This window comes from Pituophis catenifer, unplaced genomic scaffold, assembly GCF_029215685.1.
Source record: "Pituophis catenifer annectens isolate HBS135680 unplaced genomic scaffold, rPitCat1.0.hap2 SCAF_1, whole genome shotgun sequence".
Lineage (NCBI taxonomy): Eukaryota > Metazoa > Chordata > Lepidosauria > Squamata > Colubridae > Pituophis > Pituophis catenifer.
Genome location: NW_027256881.1, coordinates 87,548,105 through 87,566,716, shown reverse-complemented (window position 1 = coordinate 87,566,716; position 18,612 = coordinate 87,548,105). Strand labels below are relative to the sequence as shown.

The window sequence follows — 18,612 nt, the reverse complement described above, 5'->3', positions numbered from 1 at the left end:
TCCAGTGTTGGAGCATTTACAACTTCTGGAGGCATGTTGTTCCACTGATTAATTGTTCTAACTGTCTGAAAATTTCTTCTTAGTTCTTGGTTGCTTCTCTCCTTGATTAGTTTCCATCCATTGCTTCTTGTCCTTCCTTCAGGTGCCTTGGAGAATAAGTTGACTCCTTCTGCTTTGTGGCAACCTCCAGTCCTTCCTTTCTTTAAACTAGATATACCCAAATCCAGCAACCGTTCTTTATAAGTTTTAGCCTCCAGTATATCTGTATACTATTTTTACAAAAACTCAAGGTGGTGACAACACACTTTTCTCCTCCTATTTTTCCCACAATAACAACAACCCTGTGAGGTGAGTTGGGCTGGGAGAAACTAACTGACTCAAGGTCACCCAGCTGGCTTTCATGACTAAGGCAGGACTAGAACTCATGGTCTCCTACTTTCTAGTCTGGTACCTTTACTACTACACCAAACTAGCTCTCAAGTTAGTTGTATATACATTGGGGTTTTTTTTAAATACACAATAAAATGAATACAGAGAAAGTATATAATAAAGTAAATAAATTATGGAATATGTTGCATGAGCATGGAACTAAAGGTTGGATGCTGAATGTAATAAGTGTAGTTTATGAGAAAAATAAAGCAGGCATGAAGATAAATGGAATCGTTAGGGACATTGAATAGGCCATAAAACAAAGTTGTGTGATACCCATCAATGTTGTTTAATATGTCATTGTTGTTGTTAGTCGTGTCCGACCTATCACAACCCCATGGACAACGTTCCTCCAGGCCTTCCTCTACCATCCTCTGGAATCCATTTAAGCTCACACCAACTGCTTCAGTGACTCCATCCAGCCATCTCATTCTCTGTCGTCCCATTCTTCTTTTGCCCTCAATCTTTCCCAACATTAGGCCCTTCTTCAGTGAGTCCTTCCTTCTCATTAGGTGGCCAAAGTATTTGAGTTTCATCTTTAGGATCTGGCCTTCTGAAGAGCAGTCAGGGTTGATCTCCTCTAGGACTGACCGGTCTGATCGCCTTGCAGTCCAAGGATTCGCAGGAGTCTTCTCCAGCATCATAGTTTAAAGCCCTCAATTCTTTGGTGCTCAGCCTTTCTTATGGTCCAACTTTCACAGCCATACACTGCAACTGGGAAAACCATAGCCCTAACTATACGCACTTTTGTTGGCAGAGTGATGTCTCTGCTATTTAGTATGCTGTCTAGAGTTGCCATAGCTTTCCTCCCCAGGAGCAAGCGTCTTTTAATTTCTTGGCTGCAGTCCCCCATGTGGTGATCTTGGAGCCCAGGAAAATAAAATCTGTCACTACCTCCATTTCTTCCCCATCTATTTGCCAGGAGTTGTTTAATATATTTGTGGATAAATGCACTATGTAAACATTACTTGGGATGACATGGTTGGGAATGGTTGGAAATGTGAATGATATATACTTTTATATGTACAGAGGATGTTACATTGAGGATGTTATGTTGTTAGATAAGAAATCAAATGATTTGTCAGGACTTTATGATGCAGTGAAAAGCAAAGGTCTGAAATTAACGTACTAGAAAATTAATGTACCAAAGACCAATGAACTGTATTTGACAGAGAAACTGGAGTGAATGATTGCAAGATATCCATAACAGGGGAAATCAAGGCAACTAGATGAATTTGTAGTCCATCTATTTCATTTCATTCCTTCTTACCACTGTGTCTCCTTCAATTAGCTTTTGTGCCTGCAATGGAATGCCTCTTTCCCCCTGGCCATTTTCTCCCTGAATGCCAGGCTGCCAAGCTATCCTGAGGAAGGTCAGGCTGGATACAAGGAAGAGCTTCCTAACTGGTCCAGGATGCTATGCAAAGTAATGCATTTTCCTTCAATAGAGATCTTCTAATAGTAGCTAAATGGTCAGCTCTTCAAAATGCTATAGGGAATACTGATTAAATGCCCTCTAATCTTCCTTCTAATTCTGTGGTAACCATGCTTTTCTTTCTTGCAAACCCACCTCTTGGTTCCATATAACATAAAGGGCAGAAGAATTTCTACTTCTACTGGTATTTGCAAGTCTTTAAATATCTTCATGCCATTTTGCCATACATATACACACCCTTTATATACACCTGATATATATATATATACACCCTTTAAAAAATCTGCCCTAGAGCCCAGGCAATAGTTGTTAAGCTTAAAAACAGGTAATGGTGGCCAATATGGCAGATTCCAGGGTTTTTAAAAATGTTTTTGATGAAATGTTGAAGTTAATGTAAGGCCTAACACCTTTGTCAAGATTAGATCAGAGACTAAGTTGAAAAATTATAAAATGCTTGGTAGATGGGATAATAGCACAATTTATGAAAACATATAAAAATATAAAAATGTTAACTGTATCTCCAGGAGGGAGCCCCAAAAGTCAAAATAGTGACCACAATCATGAAATCGAAGCCCAATCCCTTGATAAAGTGTGAATAAGAATCTGTAGGAATGGATTGAATGAAAAATAATTGACTTCGTAGTTCCTTAATTCTCGTTTGGATTGATGTTTCCATCCAGGAGATATAGAATGAGATTCTCAGAAACCATGTTGCTCCATACATAGAAGCTATGAGGATAGTTATGTATCCTATAAGTGTAGTTCATCCTCTTTCAGCCTGGGGCAGAAGCCAAGAAGGCTGATCAGAGAGCTTCTTCCCATCAACTTTTTCTTCATTCATTCCACCAGTCTCCCAGTTGTCCTTCAAGCAACATAAACATAAGACTATAATCTTTTCCTTTATTATTTTAATATGTACTTTTCCTTTTCAATCCCTAGGCTGTTGACTACAAGATTAACTTCTGTAGGGACCGGCAAGCAACAGTGTAAAATATATTATCTGATGTGAAGTTTAGCATGCTGTTCATAATAGTAGTGCCTTGAGCAGTATCAGTATCAAGACAAAATGATGACAAAAGAACACAGATGATCAGAAAATGGGGACCAATTCCTTTTCTTTCTTGGTTATATCCATAGTTATTTCTCCTTTTCAACCTATTCTCATACTACTAAGTTTACTCTGCAAAAGGTTTATGATTAAAGGGTTTTAGGAGGGATACCTATGACTTTTTTTCAGGCATATAGTAAAATTATGTTGCAAGCGTAAAAGCAGATAAGGTTCTCCCATTTTGTACTTGGACACTTTGGGCTGCAATAGGGACAGGTGAAAAGGGAAATGAATCCTAGATTCATGTTTATGATAGTGAAAAGGGTTTTAGCCACACAGTCCATTTCTTGTAGGAAGGCCTCAATTAGATATACACAAAGGAGGTTATTTAGATTTTATCTAGCTAATGATTGCCTATGCTATACCGGGCATGAGGTGTCCTTGTGATAGCAGTGGATGAAATGTTTTTCCAAAATCAAACAATAGATTGTCAACAAACAATTGTTGCAATAAGAGTTGCTAATTGAAACCTGTGTATTCAAAGATATTTGACTTGTGAGACTTGTTTTCATTCAGCAAAATAATTACCAAAGATGTGTTTTTCTTAAAAGTTTGCTTTCTTGATATTGAAATAAACTTTTGTTAATGCTGAACTATCTTTAGAACATTTCATTTCTCTACGACTGTCCCCAGATGCCTCAGCACAATTTTTTATGCAATTTAGATCATTTGAATAAAGAAAATAAGCTCAGTATAAAATCCATTTAAAAGCCATTCATAGTTACAGAAGGCTGAAAAGACTACTATTTATAGCATTTTGAACATCTAATGTTATGATCTTTCTTATCTTAGTGAAGCATTGATCAGGGGTCTCCAATCTTGGCAACATTAAGACTTGTGGACTTCAACTCCGAGTTCCTCAGTCAGCTTTGCTTTGCTGGCTGAGGAACTCTTGGAGTTGAAATCCGCAGGTCTTAAAGTTGCCATGGTTGGAGACCCCTGAACTAGGCCAATCAAAATGGCCTCCTTGCATGATGAAGCCAATGAAAGAACAGCTGTTAAGTCATACCATTTTTAAAAGTATATTCACATCCTGAGGATCCACAAACCGAAACTGATCAAATATAATCTTGTATGGTTGGCTGGACTGCGGCACTATGCCAGCCCAGAAGGTAGACTTCATCTGCAAAGAACTAATTAAATGTGGTGCAGTCAGATACATATTCTTGGCAGAGTTTGGTCAGGTTCATATAATTACTGCATGTTGAGACTAATTTGGACAATCCCAACTATATTTCGAATATAGTTGGGCTCATCCAAATTATATGGTGAATTATCAGTGGCTGCTTGTAAATAATGCATAAAGCCAATGGCATCCCTCATTCTCTAAAGATCAGCACCCCACACAATTCCTGCCCCCCTTAATAAAAGGATGCTAGCCCGAGACATATTTTCCAAGTGTTTAACTGTAATTGTGTCTGCATGAATGAACAAGGGCACAAAACTATTTTCCATACACTTCCTTCTCGTTTCTGTGTAGCCTCCATCTCTCCATGTTAACTGGCAGTAAGCTGTGCATGGTCTAATATTTTATTCTCCATATACAGGCAGTCCTTGACTTACAACAGTTCATTTAATCACCTTGCCTTAAAAGTTTGTTTAGTGACAGTTCATTTAGTGACTGGCACTTATGACTTTTTCACACTTACGACCTTGCAGTATCCCCACGAGCATGTGATGAAAATCTGGATGCTTGGGCAACTGGTTCATATTTATGACGGTTGCAGTTTCCCAGACATGTGATCAGCTTTTGCAACCTTCTGACAAGCAAAGTCAAAGCAGAAGCCAGATTCACTTAACAACCATGTTACTAACTTCACAACTGCAGTGATTCACATAACTGTTGCAAAACTTATCGTAAAATGGTACAAAACTCACTTTACAAACATCTCGCTTAGCAACATAAATTTTGGGCTCAATTGTGGTCATAAGTCAAGGACTTCATTTATTTTCACTTTGCTCCTAGTACATGATCCGACCTTTATTGTTAAAAATACCAAATACCAAAAACTGTTTTGAGCAAGAACTATGGTTTGCAAGAAGGCAGATTCCATGTCACACCCTTTCCATAGGGGGCTTGGGTTACAGCCCTAATCATACCAACTTGAATGGAAGCTCCAATGGAATGAAAATTAAAATATATTTGAAACATTAGTGTATTTTTAACCAAGACCTGGTATGAAATAAAGATCTGAATATTGAGATTAAAATCTCTGTTCAGCCATGGATAACATTGATTATTCAAGTGTTTAATACATCACATATGAAAGAAATGTGTGTTCCACTGAAGAAAGGAAAGCTATAAAGACAGATAATAAATTTGATAGATTTAAATACTAGTTATTTTTCTATTATCAGTAAAATAAAAACCTACCTGGATGGATTACATTCTATAATTGAAAGTCTGCACAGCTGGAGTAATGAATGTGACTTTTGAAGGCACTATTAGGTAATGCCTAGTAATTCAGAATTTGAACACATATTTTATGGAAACATTGTACTTTAACTAAGGGATTTGTCATTTTCTCTCAGGAAATAAGTTGTCATGTCACCAAGCAGGAATGTGTGTTTTCTTTTTTAAAAGGGAATTATAATAAAATCCCATTTAAAACAATTTAATTACAATCTCCTTTTATTCAGTAGAAAGATTGCTGAAGTAGATTTATAATTTCTTGACAAACCTGAGTAAGGCAGTCTATTCAGTCCCACTTCTAATTGGCTAGAACACAAGCCTATAACTAGTGCTCCAAACAATTAAAACTTTTCACCAATGTATTCTCAATATAATTTATCTATATTTTTTTATTATAGAGATGAAACATGTAGAATCCAAATGCCTATTTAAATATATGACTTCAAAATGTTGGAATATATGTACACACTTACCCTGTTTCCCCACAAATAAGACATCCCCTGATAATAAGCCCAACCGGGATTTTGAGCGCATGGCAACCAAGCGCTTATTTCAAGGTTCAAAAAAATATAAGACAGGGTCTTATTTTCGGGAAAACACTAATGTTTGCTATTGATTTATTACTCACAAAATGATAGAATATTAGTAATAGCTGGATTCTGCCTTTAGCTGATGATGCAAGTAAACATGAGTTTAAGGAACTTCAGGTGTATGGATTAAATACCCTTATTAAATTGGTTACATTGTTTATTCTATTAGTTTCTTTAAAAACTTTTCATTTTTACCAAAACAAACCTACTTTTATTTATCCAGAAAAAGCAAATTCTATTAAAGGTAATGGACTTATTTCCATAAAAAGGGATGGAAGATTTCTGTCTTCAATTGTAGATTGCAATATTTACAGAGCACATAGGCAATATTTCATAAGACCAATGTTCTATCACAATCCAATACAGTATAAAATACAACACAACTTTAAACAATGTGGATTCACATGAAAATTTCTTCTTTACCTTAAGCAACTTTTATTAATTAATTCATGCAGTAGTGTGCAGATAACCTTTGTGAATAATTGTAAACATACAAAAACAGTCATATCTGAAATTATACATTAGAATATACAATATTTCTGCAAATACAAAATAAGCTTCTACCAAAAGATACAAAATATATGGTATATAAACTTTTTTTTTTAAAGTAACGTACATTCAGAGGTCTGTCAGGTTAACAATGGATTTAATGATATTAAAATATCTTAATGTAAATTAAAGTTTTCACATATTCCAGTCACAGATTCTATCCAATATTTTAGGTGATTATTTAATTTTCCTATTGAGATTAATGATATTAAATTCTCTGCAATCTTCTCTATGTTTATTTAAGATTAAGAATGACTGAAGTCTGTGTCCTGTTGTTGACTAAACATCCATAGTGTGGGGATTCTGAATGTGTACTGTAGGAATCTGGACATCTGACTGCCAAAGCCATATCTGTTTACACAATGGCTACCATAGTGTGTGTTGACAACTAGGCAGCAACTCACAGAAACTTTTTTAAAAAGGCAATGTGACATGATTATTTCCCCTAACTCCCTAACCCAGGGGTCTGCGACCTTAAACACTCAAAGAGTCATTTGGACCTGTTTCCCACAGAAAAAAAAACACCGGGAGCCACAAAACCCTTTCCGTGCCTATTTCTTGAATAGGCACAAAACTATCATATGTAGTTGAATTAAATGTTCTGTTTTCTTCTGAAACTTTTCTTTTCTTGGATTTATCCATGGTTGGCCTACCGGGGGTTAAAAAGCTCAATAAATTGCATGCCGGCGGGTGTCACACATTGGTGCTTGTGACACATATTTTGAGTGACAGGGAGTTGCAGCAGAGGGGTGAAAGAGCCACATGCGGCTCCAGAGCTGCAGGTTGCTGACCCCTGCCCTAACCCATTTCACAAATGCTTTGCACTGCTGCAATTTTTCAGTGTCTTTCTCTTGCTAAACCTACACCCAAGTACCACTTTTATTTTGGAACACTGGGGATTCTATGTGAGATCCATAGGTATTCTTGTAAATAAATACGTCACGGACTGGCATTTTGTTTTACAGCATGCAAGCATTCCATATATTTTAGTTAAAAAAATAAAGTCCAATGCTGTAGAAGCCTGACTAGCCCCACTGGAGTTGTCCTAAGGTTCTCTGCACCCATAGACATCACACTGCCTATCTGTGAGCTACGCTGTTTATATGCTTAAATTTGGAAAGGCAAGTCTACTACTATTATTTCACTCCCAAGTAACTAATCCTGCAGAACCTTATCCAAAAGTTTAACTACCTTGAAAAATCAACCATACATGGCACTATCTTTATCCATCCTTTGATTCAATGCCATTTGAATGCAAAATACGCATATGGGGTGTAGTCATGATAAAATGGGAGGAGAAGATCGGCAGCAGTAAAGCACTTTCTAACGGCAACTATCCAATAAACCAGCTATGGTTTTTTGCCTAATAAATTTGCCATCTAATAGTTATTTGGTTTTGGGTTTTTTTTGTTTTTTTTTTTGCTTTAAATCTATATACTGAGAATAAAGTTGTCAGATATTGAGGAGAAAGGAAATTGAAACGTATAACTCGAAAGTTTTACCTTCTCCCTAATTTAAACTTATGAGACATATTCAATATATAAATGTTAAGAAGTATGCAGGTAAATTCAGATGGAAAATTGTGGGCATTACTACCAGTGGCATTTATGCATTCTCTCTCAAGAGATTTCTTTAATGAGAGTGGAGGATCAGAAAAACCACAAAACAGCTAATTTCTCTATCCTAATTATCTGAATGGAGCAGACCTAACCTTGTCTAGAACCATCCAATAATGGGGGGAAGGGAAGCTGTCACATAAATTCTTTAACACGGGAAACCTGCACACACAGAATACTATAGTGTTAATTCATTTAGTATCAAGTAAGCTATGAAACATTACTATAACAGAAATGCCAGTAAAATAATATTAACAGAATCTAATGCTTAGAAGATTGCATACTGAATGTATAACTATATTTTCAAAAATTCTTTTATTAATACATATTTGGATAAGGATTTTGAACCACAGGCTAAAAACAAAAATTGTTTGACAGTTTTAAAAAAGCCCTTACATATTTATTCAGTAAAATATTATCTTAGAATAAATCACCTCACCAAAGCTTCTGTCCTTTACCAAAAACAATTAATTCCTGAAAGGAATTATTATTAGTTAACAAAATTCAGAATGCAATCTCTTTTTTTTAATAAAGTAAGTCTGAAAACGGGAATGTCTAAAAATAAACTGTTATTCAAACAAACGAACAAATAAACCTATGTCAGAAACAATATTGCTTTATTTCTTAAAAGTATCTTCTATAAAGTCCACATCAAACTGGTTAAATGCCATCATGCCTATAGGGTTTTATGTTACCCAGGACTTCATCTTCCCAATTGGGAAGACAGCAGAAAAAGAAGGCACAACCTATCACAATCACTGTACTTGCCCAACCAAAACCATAAGCCCAGCTGAACATGTTGCTTCCCGACAAACGAATATCTTCGGTGTATTTCACTGGGTAGATGACCAAGCCTAAGATCTGGAAAGCAGCTGGATGGAAACAAGGAGGAAAGAAAGGCATTAAATAAAATCTCACACCACACAGAAATTTGCAGCAAACTGTATTTACATTAGAAGAGATTAGGATGGTCTCAACCTTGCTAGCCTTTTGTAAAGTCCTAAAGACTTGTCTCTGTGCCCAGAATTGGGGTCTCAAGTGTATGAAGGGATTCATATTCCTGCTGCATTAGCATTTGTTGACTGGATTATTTCCTTGGCTGCATGCATTTTAATTATTACATTGTAACAATACGTTGCAATTGTATTTTTTATTTCATATATTTGTGGCCCAATCACTTGAGATTGGTGGCTTTACAAATTGATTGATTGAATAATGAGGTATTGTTGATCTAGTACAAGACACTAGAGTATCTACCGTAATTATAATCATTTATATGTATATATATTAAATTTCCTAATTAAATCTCTAAAGTTTCAACATTCTTTCTCTGCATGCTATCTCACAAAATGGAGTCGAGATTGCGGCAATCTAATCTAGAGAGAATCATCCTGCACAAGAGAGATGACAGAACTCTGCCAATGTTCAATGACGTACCTCTGTAATTCTTGGCAAGACCAATAATTGGTCTTACCAATAATTAAGATTTTTCAAGTCTGTTTGCCAAACACTTGGAAATTTTTTATATTATTGACTTTATTTGCTATCAAATAAAGTTGATAATTACTGTTGATAATTACTTGTAAAAAAATTCCTTAATCATGGGAAACATCCATCACACACAATGTATGAGGCATCCCTATGTTATTGTGTATAGCAATCAGACAAATGAATATTAATGTGATACACCTGTTATACACATCATCACAGAATTAGGAGGCATTAGACATACTTCTCAAAACAAGAATCCAGCACAACTAAAACTCACTGTCCAATCACTTCTTTTAAGAAGTTTTCCCCTAATTTTCCATTGGAACCGCCTCTCTATAACTTCAGAGCATTGTTAAACATCTTACACTTTGGGATAATAAAAATCATGGTTATTTGCTGTGTAATATTCTCAGATACTTGATTGCTACCAAATCCTCCAAATACATTTGGGAACTTTCTGCTATTGTTGTTGCAGAAGTTAATATATTTAGTGTTTCATGTATTTTCTCACTGAAATGTTCAATTCTATAATCATGTTGGCCTTCTTTGTAACTGTGAAAATTTGTCTGAATCTTCTTCTTCAATTATGGCACCCAAAACTGGCCAGATGTTCAAGAATGGTTATGACTAATGCAGAATAGGGTGGAATTCATAACCTATGATTTGGGAAATTTCTATTAATAAAACTTAAAACCATGTTTGACTCTCTGCAACCATGCATATTCTAAGCATGATCAACTGCAATTTTAATTTTTTTGCATACAATATTACTAAACCAGGTTTCTCCTGTGCACCTCTGATTTTTTTTTTCTTGTGACAAAGTGCATTTGCTTCTGCCTAATTTTATTCTTTTGTTTCCAACTCCGCTTTCTACCCTGGGGGGTGGGGGGTGGTGGCAATCCATGGCAGTTCTTCAAGACTGTGAGACACAATTTTGGATGTTGTGTTTGAAGGGAAGGCGAAATGTGGGAATAGCAGTGTTTTGTCTTTCCCATTCCCACTCTTAATGCCCCATACATGCCAAAATAAGACAGAAAACCTACCCTCCTCGACTGTATCCTGCAGCCTTCCAAAAACCTGAAGGTTGAGTTACAACTTCCAATTCTAAGAAGTTGCTAAACTTGACTTAACCTATTAAAATAATTTTGATTTGTGCTTTCATCTTTAAGGATACTAACAGTCGTGCCTAATTCTATCTTCAGCAAGTCTGGCTGGCATTCCTTCCACCACCTCCCCCAAATCATTAATAAAAATACTGAAGGGTGTGAGTTCCAGATGAAGGGTCTAGTTGAGTTTCTGCACTACCCTCATGGTTTCTGAGTGTAATAAATCATGATTGGATAAAGTTTCAGAGTAATCTATAAACTATGCTTCACAAATCACCCTAAATTCATGCAAGACAATAAACCCAAACTATAGAAACCAAATTATATGAAATTTTATAAATGATTCTCAAGCTAGCTGTGGCCAGGGTGGATAAAAATCAATGATTTTTTTAAAAAAATCAAAAAAATCAGATTTTTTTTATTTAAATCGGATTTTTTTGATTTTTATCGAATTTATTTTAATAAAAAACTTTTGGGGTAAAAATCTATCGTAAGATAGCTTTCTATTTAAGATACATAAATAATTTAGTTTATTCAGCATGAAATGGAGCTTAGTTATGTAGCATGAGGCTGTATATTCTGCAACACTGGGACTATCGGTGAGTCAACAGTGGGTCAAAGGAGTAGCAGAGATGACAGTTGCTCTTTAAAAATTATGATTTAAATCGAGTTGATTTAAATCAAGCCTTTTTACTAGTGATTTAAATCATGATTTAAATTGTGATTTAAATCAACTCGATTTAAATCAAATCCACCCTGGCTGTGGCTCAACCATAACTAACTTACTAAATATAATCCTAGGAGCTTTTTTGTTAAAATATTTTGAAGAGATTAAGTTATATTATGTCCACAATATAGAAGGGAATATATTTATGTATTTAATATATTTTTGCAAATTAATGCAATTGCAAATTTATGCAAATAAAAACTCATGTGAAATATCTTTAATAATACATGTATAATAATACAGTAATGTTCTATATAAATATAGAACATTACTATATGTTCTATATATATAAATATATATATATATAAAAGTTTCTCCAAAAATGAAGATACTTGCCTATTAAAAAATAAAATCGGGGAAGACAAATTAGAAACTAAATGATGGCTTAATGCTGGCTAGCTTCAATTAAGAAAGCTGATTGAGACCTGATTGAGTCTGGACAGTTGTTTGTTGCTAATATGAAATCTAAGAAAAGTTGTACAAGAGGAGGAAAGAGCTAAGAAAAAAATTTTTTTAACATATTCTAGAGAGAAACATACTTTGGGAAAGTCACAAACAATTATACTTGGTCAGAAAATCAGTTCTCTTATTTACAGGCTTACCAACAACGAACAGCAAGCCACCAATTCCTCGAACAAAGTTAAAGCGCAATATATCAATGGAAAATGCTATGACTGCTAAGCAGAAACAGATGCAGAGGATGACAAAACCGACAAGATATGTAGCAGCAGCAGCTCTGCCCCAACCTTTGGAGAAAAAAAAAAGAGATAAACATATATACCTTATATGTAAATATATACATTTTGTATAAGTTAAATGTAAGCTTAGAAAAATATTGATTGAAGGAACTGAGCAGAATCTTGCTTTTATTGTTAAAGGCATTATCTCTTAAATATTATGATCCTTCTTTTCATCTGACACAACTGCAAATCTCTACAAAGAATCAACAGTTTTTATAACAGGTATGCCTGAATTTGGTTGATTATCTTCTATTAACAGCTTTTTCTCTCCCTGTTCAAGACATCCCACACCCCACTGCATTTTTAAAAGAAGTTGGTTAATCTACATGGTCAAAAGGGACGTGAAATTAGAGACATATCAAGCTAAACTGCTAGAATGGTTGAGATATAGCCCAAGTCCAGCATCTCAACCATACTAGCACAGTTTAGCTTGATGTGTCTCTAATTTCTCTTTTCAATCAGACTTCATGTCAGATTGGTCACATTGGGGAAGACTGCACTAAATCAACATTTTTATCCATCATAATTCCAAGAAACCTCTCTCAGTTAGTGATCCCTTGCTTACAACCTTACAAATGTAAATGTAACATTTTTAAAACCTTCCATATGTAATACTTTACACTAGATTACATTTGTTCACCCTCCAGATTTGAAGACATTATTTTGGGATTTTCTAGTTTCTCTTCTTGATCCTCAGACAATTTGGTCACTTCCAAAACATTTATGAATAAATCATAGTACTCATCTGATTATAGATTCTTGGATTAACCACTGCTTACTATCCTCCATTATGAGAAAAAACAACACTATCCCTTTTGACCTGTAGCAACCAAAAGTGGACACAGTATTTACTTGTTAACCAAGAGTACTTGAATTCACCTGATTATGAATCTTAAATCGAGTTTTAACCACTTGATTATGTCAGTGTCAAACATACCCTTTATTTGGTGCCATACTTGCTCATTCCCATTTCTTGAGGGACCAATCTTAAAATTTTCTCAGATCACCATATCTAATTTATTTAAATCATTTTTTTTCCATTTTACTAAGTAGAATTTAATCTGTTGTCATCTATATTTATCACAAATCCCTAATTTCTTACTGAAAATGTTAGTTTTGTCATATGTATATTGTACTTTTTGCAGAGAAAAATCCTCTTTTAATTATATTTGACACCCTTTGTCATTCAATGGTTCAATAGTTTTGCAGATTAAAGGAAAAAAGAAAGCAGTTTTTAAATTCAGAATTAAAATTAAAGATAGTATTATACAGTATGGAAAGAGGAAGAAAAACCATACAGTAATAGAGAGAGAGAGAGAGAGAGAGATCCTGTAGTTTACTCCTAACCTATAATTGTTGGCGAATCATTATTTACAGCTACTGTATAATGTCTCTAACAAACTATTTTTTTAAGAGTAAAAGATACAGCAAGTCAGATTATGTAGGCCTGACCTTGATCAGAAAAGGTGATTAGAAAAGTTTATGATGACATCTCTCCTGTAAAATTCAGTCAACAGTTAATTACAATTTCATTTTATAATCTTTGCTGATGGGACCCACCTTTTCATACTGGATTTCAGTTGTGTTGCTAATCATAGGGTTCTAATGCCACTCTGACACTTGCACATTTTAAAAAGCAATTAGCAATAGAGGATAATATTTATATCTCAGGTTTGAAATGAGGGGTCCTTGGTGCTCTCTGAGCTTGGTTGTTTTCTTGCAGACGTTTCATTACCAAACCTAAGTAACATCATCAGTGCACCATCAGAAAACAACTAAGCTCAAAGAGTGCCAAGGACCCCTCAATTAGCAATTAGTATTGTTGATGAAATTTTTGACAATTGTTAAAAGATCGAAAGAAGAGGTTTTGTACGCAACCTGTTTTATTTGAGGGAAAAGCCATGTAAGGGCCATAACTTTTCAGTTTTCCAAGCAAATCTGCTCTAGAGGATTAGGGGACATTTCCTTAGATTTGTGGAAGAGCAGAGAAGCAGAAGGAGAAATGAATAAGCATGGCTTTCTTTATCTATCTTGTGAATAAGCATGGCTTTCTTTACCTATCTTGTGCCTGGAAAGTGATGGATTGGATGGGATGGGATGAGATACCATTACAAATCTATATCCCTTTCATTCTATGAGAAAAAGTGATTGTAGTTTTTTTCTATTTTTCATCTGGAGAGGACAGCCACAGTATTAAAAATAAAAGGTTTATTCCTCATGTATTCAGTCTTCCTACATTTTAATTTCTGTGACAAACAGCTTTTGGGGAGGAGCTATTCTTTAATGCAAAAAAAAAAAATTATTGGGAAAAGATATAGGACTCCATGTTACATCTAGTTTAATCTTGAAGCAAATCTGAATTACAAACTCTGCAATTTAATTATTATTCCAAACAAAGAATGCCTTCCTCCCCCAATGCATAGGGAGTGGCTCTTTTCTGTATTCTGTGCAATGTTAATACTTAACAAGTACAATCTTGAATAAGAATTTGATGCAAATCTGCCATTAACAAGTGATCTTTCTCCAAGGTAGCTTCCTTTTAAGCAAAAGGGTGGAATAAGATCAATGTATGAATTACTTGCAATTTTTAATCTGAGTAACATCATTATAGGTATTAAATATGCCTCTTACATTTTTCTCATTTTTTAAGAAAATACAAATTGTAAGCAAGTTCTTCATTCAGGTAATTACTGAAATTTTGCAATAACCTTACCAATTAACTAATTTATTGTGACACATTAATTTTAGCTAGCTTTCATGCAGCAAACACCATAATAATACAAAGATTTAATGTTCATTCCATACCCAGTGCATGATGAATGTATCTTTCTATCTAAATTCTTTAAAAATAATATTTCATATTTTTTTGTATAAAGAATATTTTGTATAAAGAATATTTTGTATAAAGAATATTTTGTATATTCTTTAATATACAAAAAGTGCTGTAAGAAAGGACAAAGTTTAAGCACTGTGTCTTTAAAAAATTGATAACTGAAATAGCAGTTTGGCTTCCCTCACAAAAATCTAAATTTAAATAAATAAATCTATGTTCAAATATTTTCCATGTACCCAAGTATACAAAATCTCTTTAATTTTTTTTGTTTCCAAATTGAGTCACTGAACTTCTGGATTCTAAATCCTAGCTTTTCCCCATTATCCGTATTTGATAGCTAATTATTTAGAAAGTCCAAACATACACAACTTGTTAAGCAGTTAAACTGTACTTTTAAACACATCTAAATTAGGGCAGAATTTACTATCATAATTTCAGTTATCAAATCTACCTTGAACACAAGTGTTGCAAAAGAAGTTGGGATAGTAGTTTCTGTTTGCCTCTATTTTCATGCATCAATCTTTATATCAAAAATTCTGTGTTTTATTTTGCTTTACATGATTTCAGTTAAGACAAATTTGATTCCAGGAAGTTCTATGCAGCTGATAACTTGTTTGGGAAGGATAAAAGGAACACTTGGGTTCATTCCAGAATTTTTAGACACTCCTCATAAAATTAACAGCTATGACTAATAGCACAATACATGTTATCTCAACTTTCCACCAGACGTTTAAGCTGGCTTCTGTAGAGGTCTCTCTCTCTCTATTTTATCTACAAAACAAGTATGTGAGGTAGACTCAGCTGTCCAAGAATGATTGGCCTAAATCCCATCCTTTTCAGTGTGGTTAGTCCACAAGACTATTCTCCTTTCCTAGAGAAACCCATTTTTAATGAGTTCATGGGAAAATTATTTTTTTAATTTAATTATTTTTTTAATTATTTTATTATTTTTTTAGTAGACCAAACTGTAAGTGTTAGGGTTCCTCAGCTTATGTAATTTATATGTTTAAATAACATCTTTTTGGGAGGTTAAAACAATAGTTAAGTATAGGTAAGAATTAAAAAGAACATTTCTTTCTATTGCATTTTTAAAAAATTACAAGTGAAACAGCTTGCATTTGAAATACAAATTATACCTATTCGTTATATAAAGGAACAAATGCAATTATCACTTCGACTTTTCCAATTAAAGGGAAAAAACAGGGACTACCAACAGTTTTAAAAAACATCTCTAAAGGACATGGCTTGGCAGCACCTAAATTCCTCTTCTACAACTCCAATATGCTTTGTTATTCCATTAGTTCTCAGGGCACCATTTTACACACACTCAATCTTCTTTAATTGGCAGCCTCCAGATGTTTTGGGATCCCAAGTATACTTTGCTGTCTGAAAATCTTCGTAATTGCCACCCCAACATTTCTGGAGGCACCAACCTGAGGAAATCTAAGTTAATGTATCACACGAAGACTAATATGTTAATTTCTGGGTATGTTTTTTCTCCCCTTAACTACAAAAGGCTTGCAAAGCGCTGCAGATCTTCCCCTATTTGGCCATAATTCAATTCCAGCTCAGTCTAAAAAATCAGAGATTACTCGCTGATTTGGTATCAAGTTACAACCAGCAAGCCAGGGCAAAGAGATAGTTACTCTCCCACCCCTTCTGAAAGCACAAAGGGCATTTGCTTCTCCAGCCCTGGCCGGAAGGTTAGGATTTGTGATGAAGAGCAGAAATACAATCAAAAGACTCGCCTTCTGTGCATTGAACGATGAGCAAAGCTCGTCAAGTTTGGATGAGTACAAGGTGTGGCAACCAGTTTGATCCAGAGCCTTTCAAACTAGTTTCAATGAATAATTTTCGACTGATGTTGCAATTCGACTTATTGCATCTTAAAATCTCCAAAGAGCAATCTATCTCAGAGCCTCGTCGCCTGCCTGTTACCCCACTATCTCCCATTACGTCTGGCTTTAGGATTTAACCCAGGGATCTTGGCAACTTTAAGACTTGTAAACTTCAACTCCCAGAATTCTCTAGCCAGGCTGGCTGGTTGGGGAATTCTGGGAGTTGAAGTCCACAAATTTTAAAGTTGCCAAGTTTGGAGATAACATGATTTAACCCCTCTTCTCTTTTGTCCAGTTTCTGCTCTTCACTACCTGTTTCTCACCGGGCTACTAGTTTTGCATAAAGGCGAAACTGACGCCATATATGTAATTTGTTTCCAAGCAAGGCCTGTATTATATCCTTGAATGTAAACCGGTGCGCCCTTTGCAAATTGTTGTCTCCCGGGTAAGTTTCTTCCCGGATACATTTTTCGATTTACTGTAATTCCGACCTTTTCACCGTCGTAGCCCTCCTCCCCACCTCGACTGAATAAAGCAAGACTTGAGAAAACTCCCTGTAGGTTTAACAATGCACGCCGCTTGCCGCCAAGACTTACTGTAGTCCATGAGAGAATTGCAGAGCCAGTTTACATCGTCGGGCTTGTTTTTGTAACAGTCCCACCACAACCAGGCTTTACGCACGTAGGGGGCTTCGGCCGACTCCAGCCACCCCTTGCCAGCCAAGGCAATGATGCCAAAGATGATGGCTATCCCCAAGAGAAGGGGCAGGATCCATCTGCACCTCCAGCAGGCCAGGCCGCACCTGAACATTTTGCCCGGACAGATTTCAGGCGAGGAATTAAAGAGAGAAAGCAGGAAGCGTGGTTTGAGGTTCCCTTTTAAGGCCAATATCCTCGGGCCGGGCTTTGCGCCTGGGAGAAGGCGGCGGAAAAGGCGCTGCGCTTTTTAAGCGGCGGGCAAGGTTCGAAGGACGGCCCCGCCTAGATTCCGGGCGCGGAGAGCGGAGGTTGCTGCTGGAAGAACCTGTCGAGCGAGAGAGAAACTGACGATAAACAAACCTGGATTCCAAGCAACCTCCCAGGCTTTTAACTCTTTCTGCACGGGGAGGTAGCATGCGTATCCTGAGGTGCGGTTCTGTCAGGCTGCTGCTAATGAAAGGCGAGCAGCCACAACTCCCGACAAATACGCTCGTAAGTGAATGGATATCCTGGAGTATCCGTAGGTAAAGCAATAAGTATGGGTAATTAGAAGGAATTTCTAAGGCCACGTGCTTAAAAACGGGTTGTAAATGGTGTTATCTTAGGAATTACTTTCCAGATGCGTTCCTTCGCTTTCTTTTGAATCACAGTTTTTGTTTTTTTGTTTTTTGCTTTAAAAAAAAAAAAAAAGATTGGTCATTTCAGTCCAAACTTCAAAGCGGAGCCGTTCCAAACGTCCCAGCAGTTTGTAAAATTCCCAAGCCGGAATTCAGGGATTTGCAACTCTTGATTGGACGCCACCAGGTTGAGAAGGCTGCTGTAAGAGATCTAAAGCTACCTTCTTGTACACTTCTTTAGAATGTATAATTTATTTATTTGAATAAGTAAAACGTGAAGAGATCTTGCTCTGAACTTTACAACCAGTGAGAACAAAACTGCCAGGGATCTGCCAGGGATCAAACATCTTAACAGTTTTCAGGAATCTCTCTTACTGTTTATGCCTTTAACCAAAGAATATAATCTAGTCCACTTCATCTAG

At 35.7% G+C, this 18,612-nt stretch overlaps 1 protein-coding gene across 1 annotated transcript; it reads right to left on the bottom strand.

Moving 5' to 3' along the window:
- Positions 1–6,374: 6,374 nt before the first annotated feature.
- PERP (p53 apoptosis effector related to PMP22) lies at positions 6,375–17,895 on the bottom strand. Its single transcript, XM_070932685.1, has 3 exons — positions 17,472–17,895; positions 12,067–12,210; positions 6,375–9,012 (listed from the first exon to the last, which is right to left on the bottom strand). Exons 1-3 carry the CDS (start codon positions 17,683–17,685, stop codon positions 8,801–8,803), a joined length of 570 nt encoding a protein of 189 aa, XP_070788786.1. The 5' UTR covers positions 17,686–17,895; the 3' UTR covers positions 6,375–8,800.
- Positions 17,896–18,612: the final 717 nt, after the last annotated feature.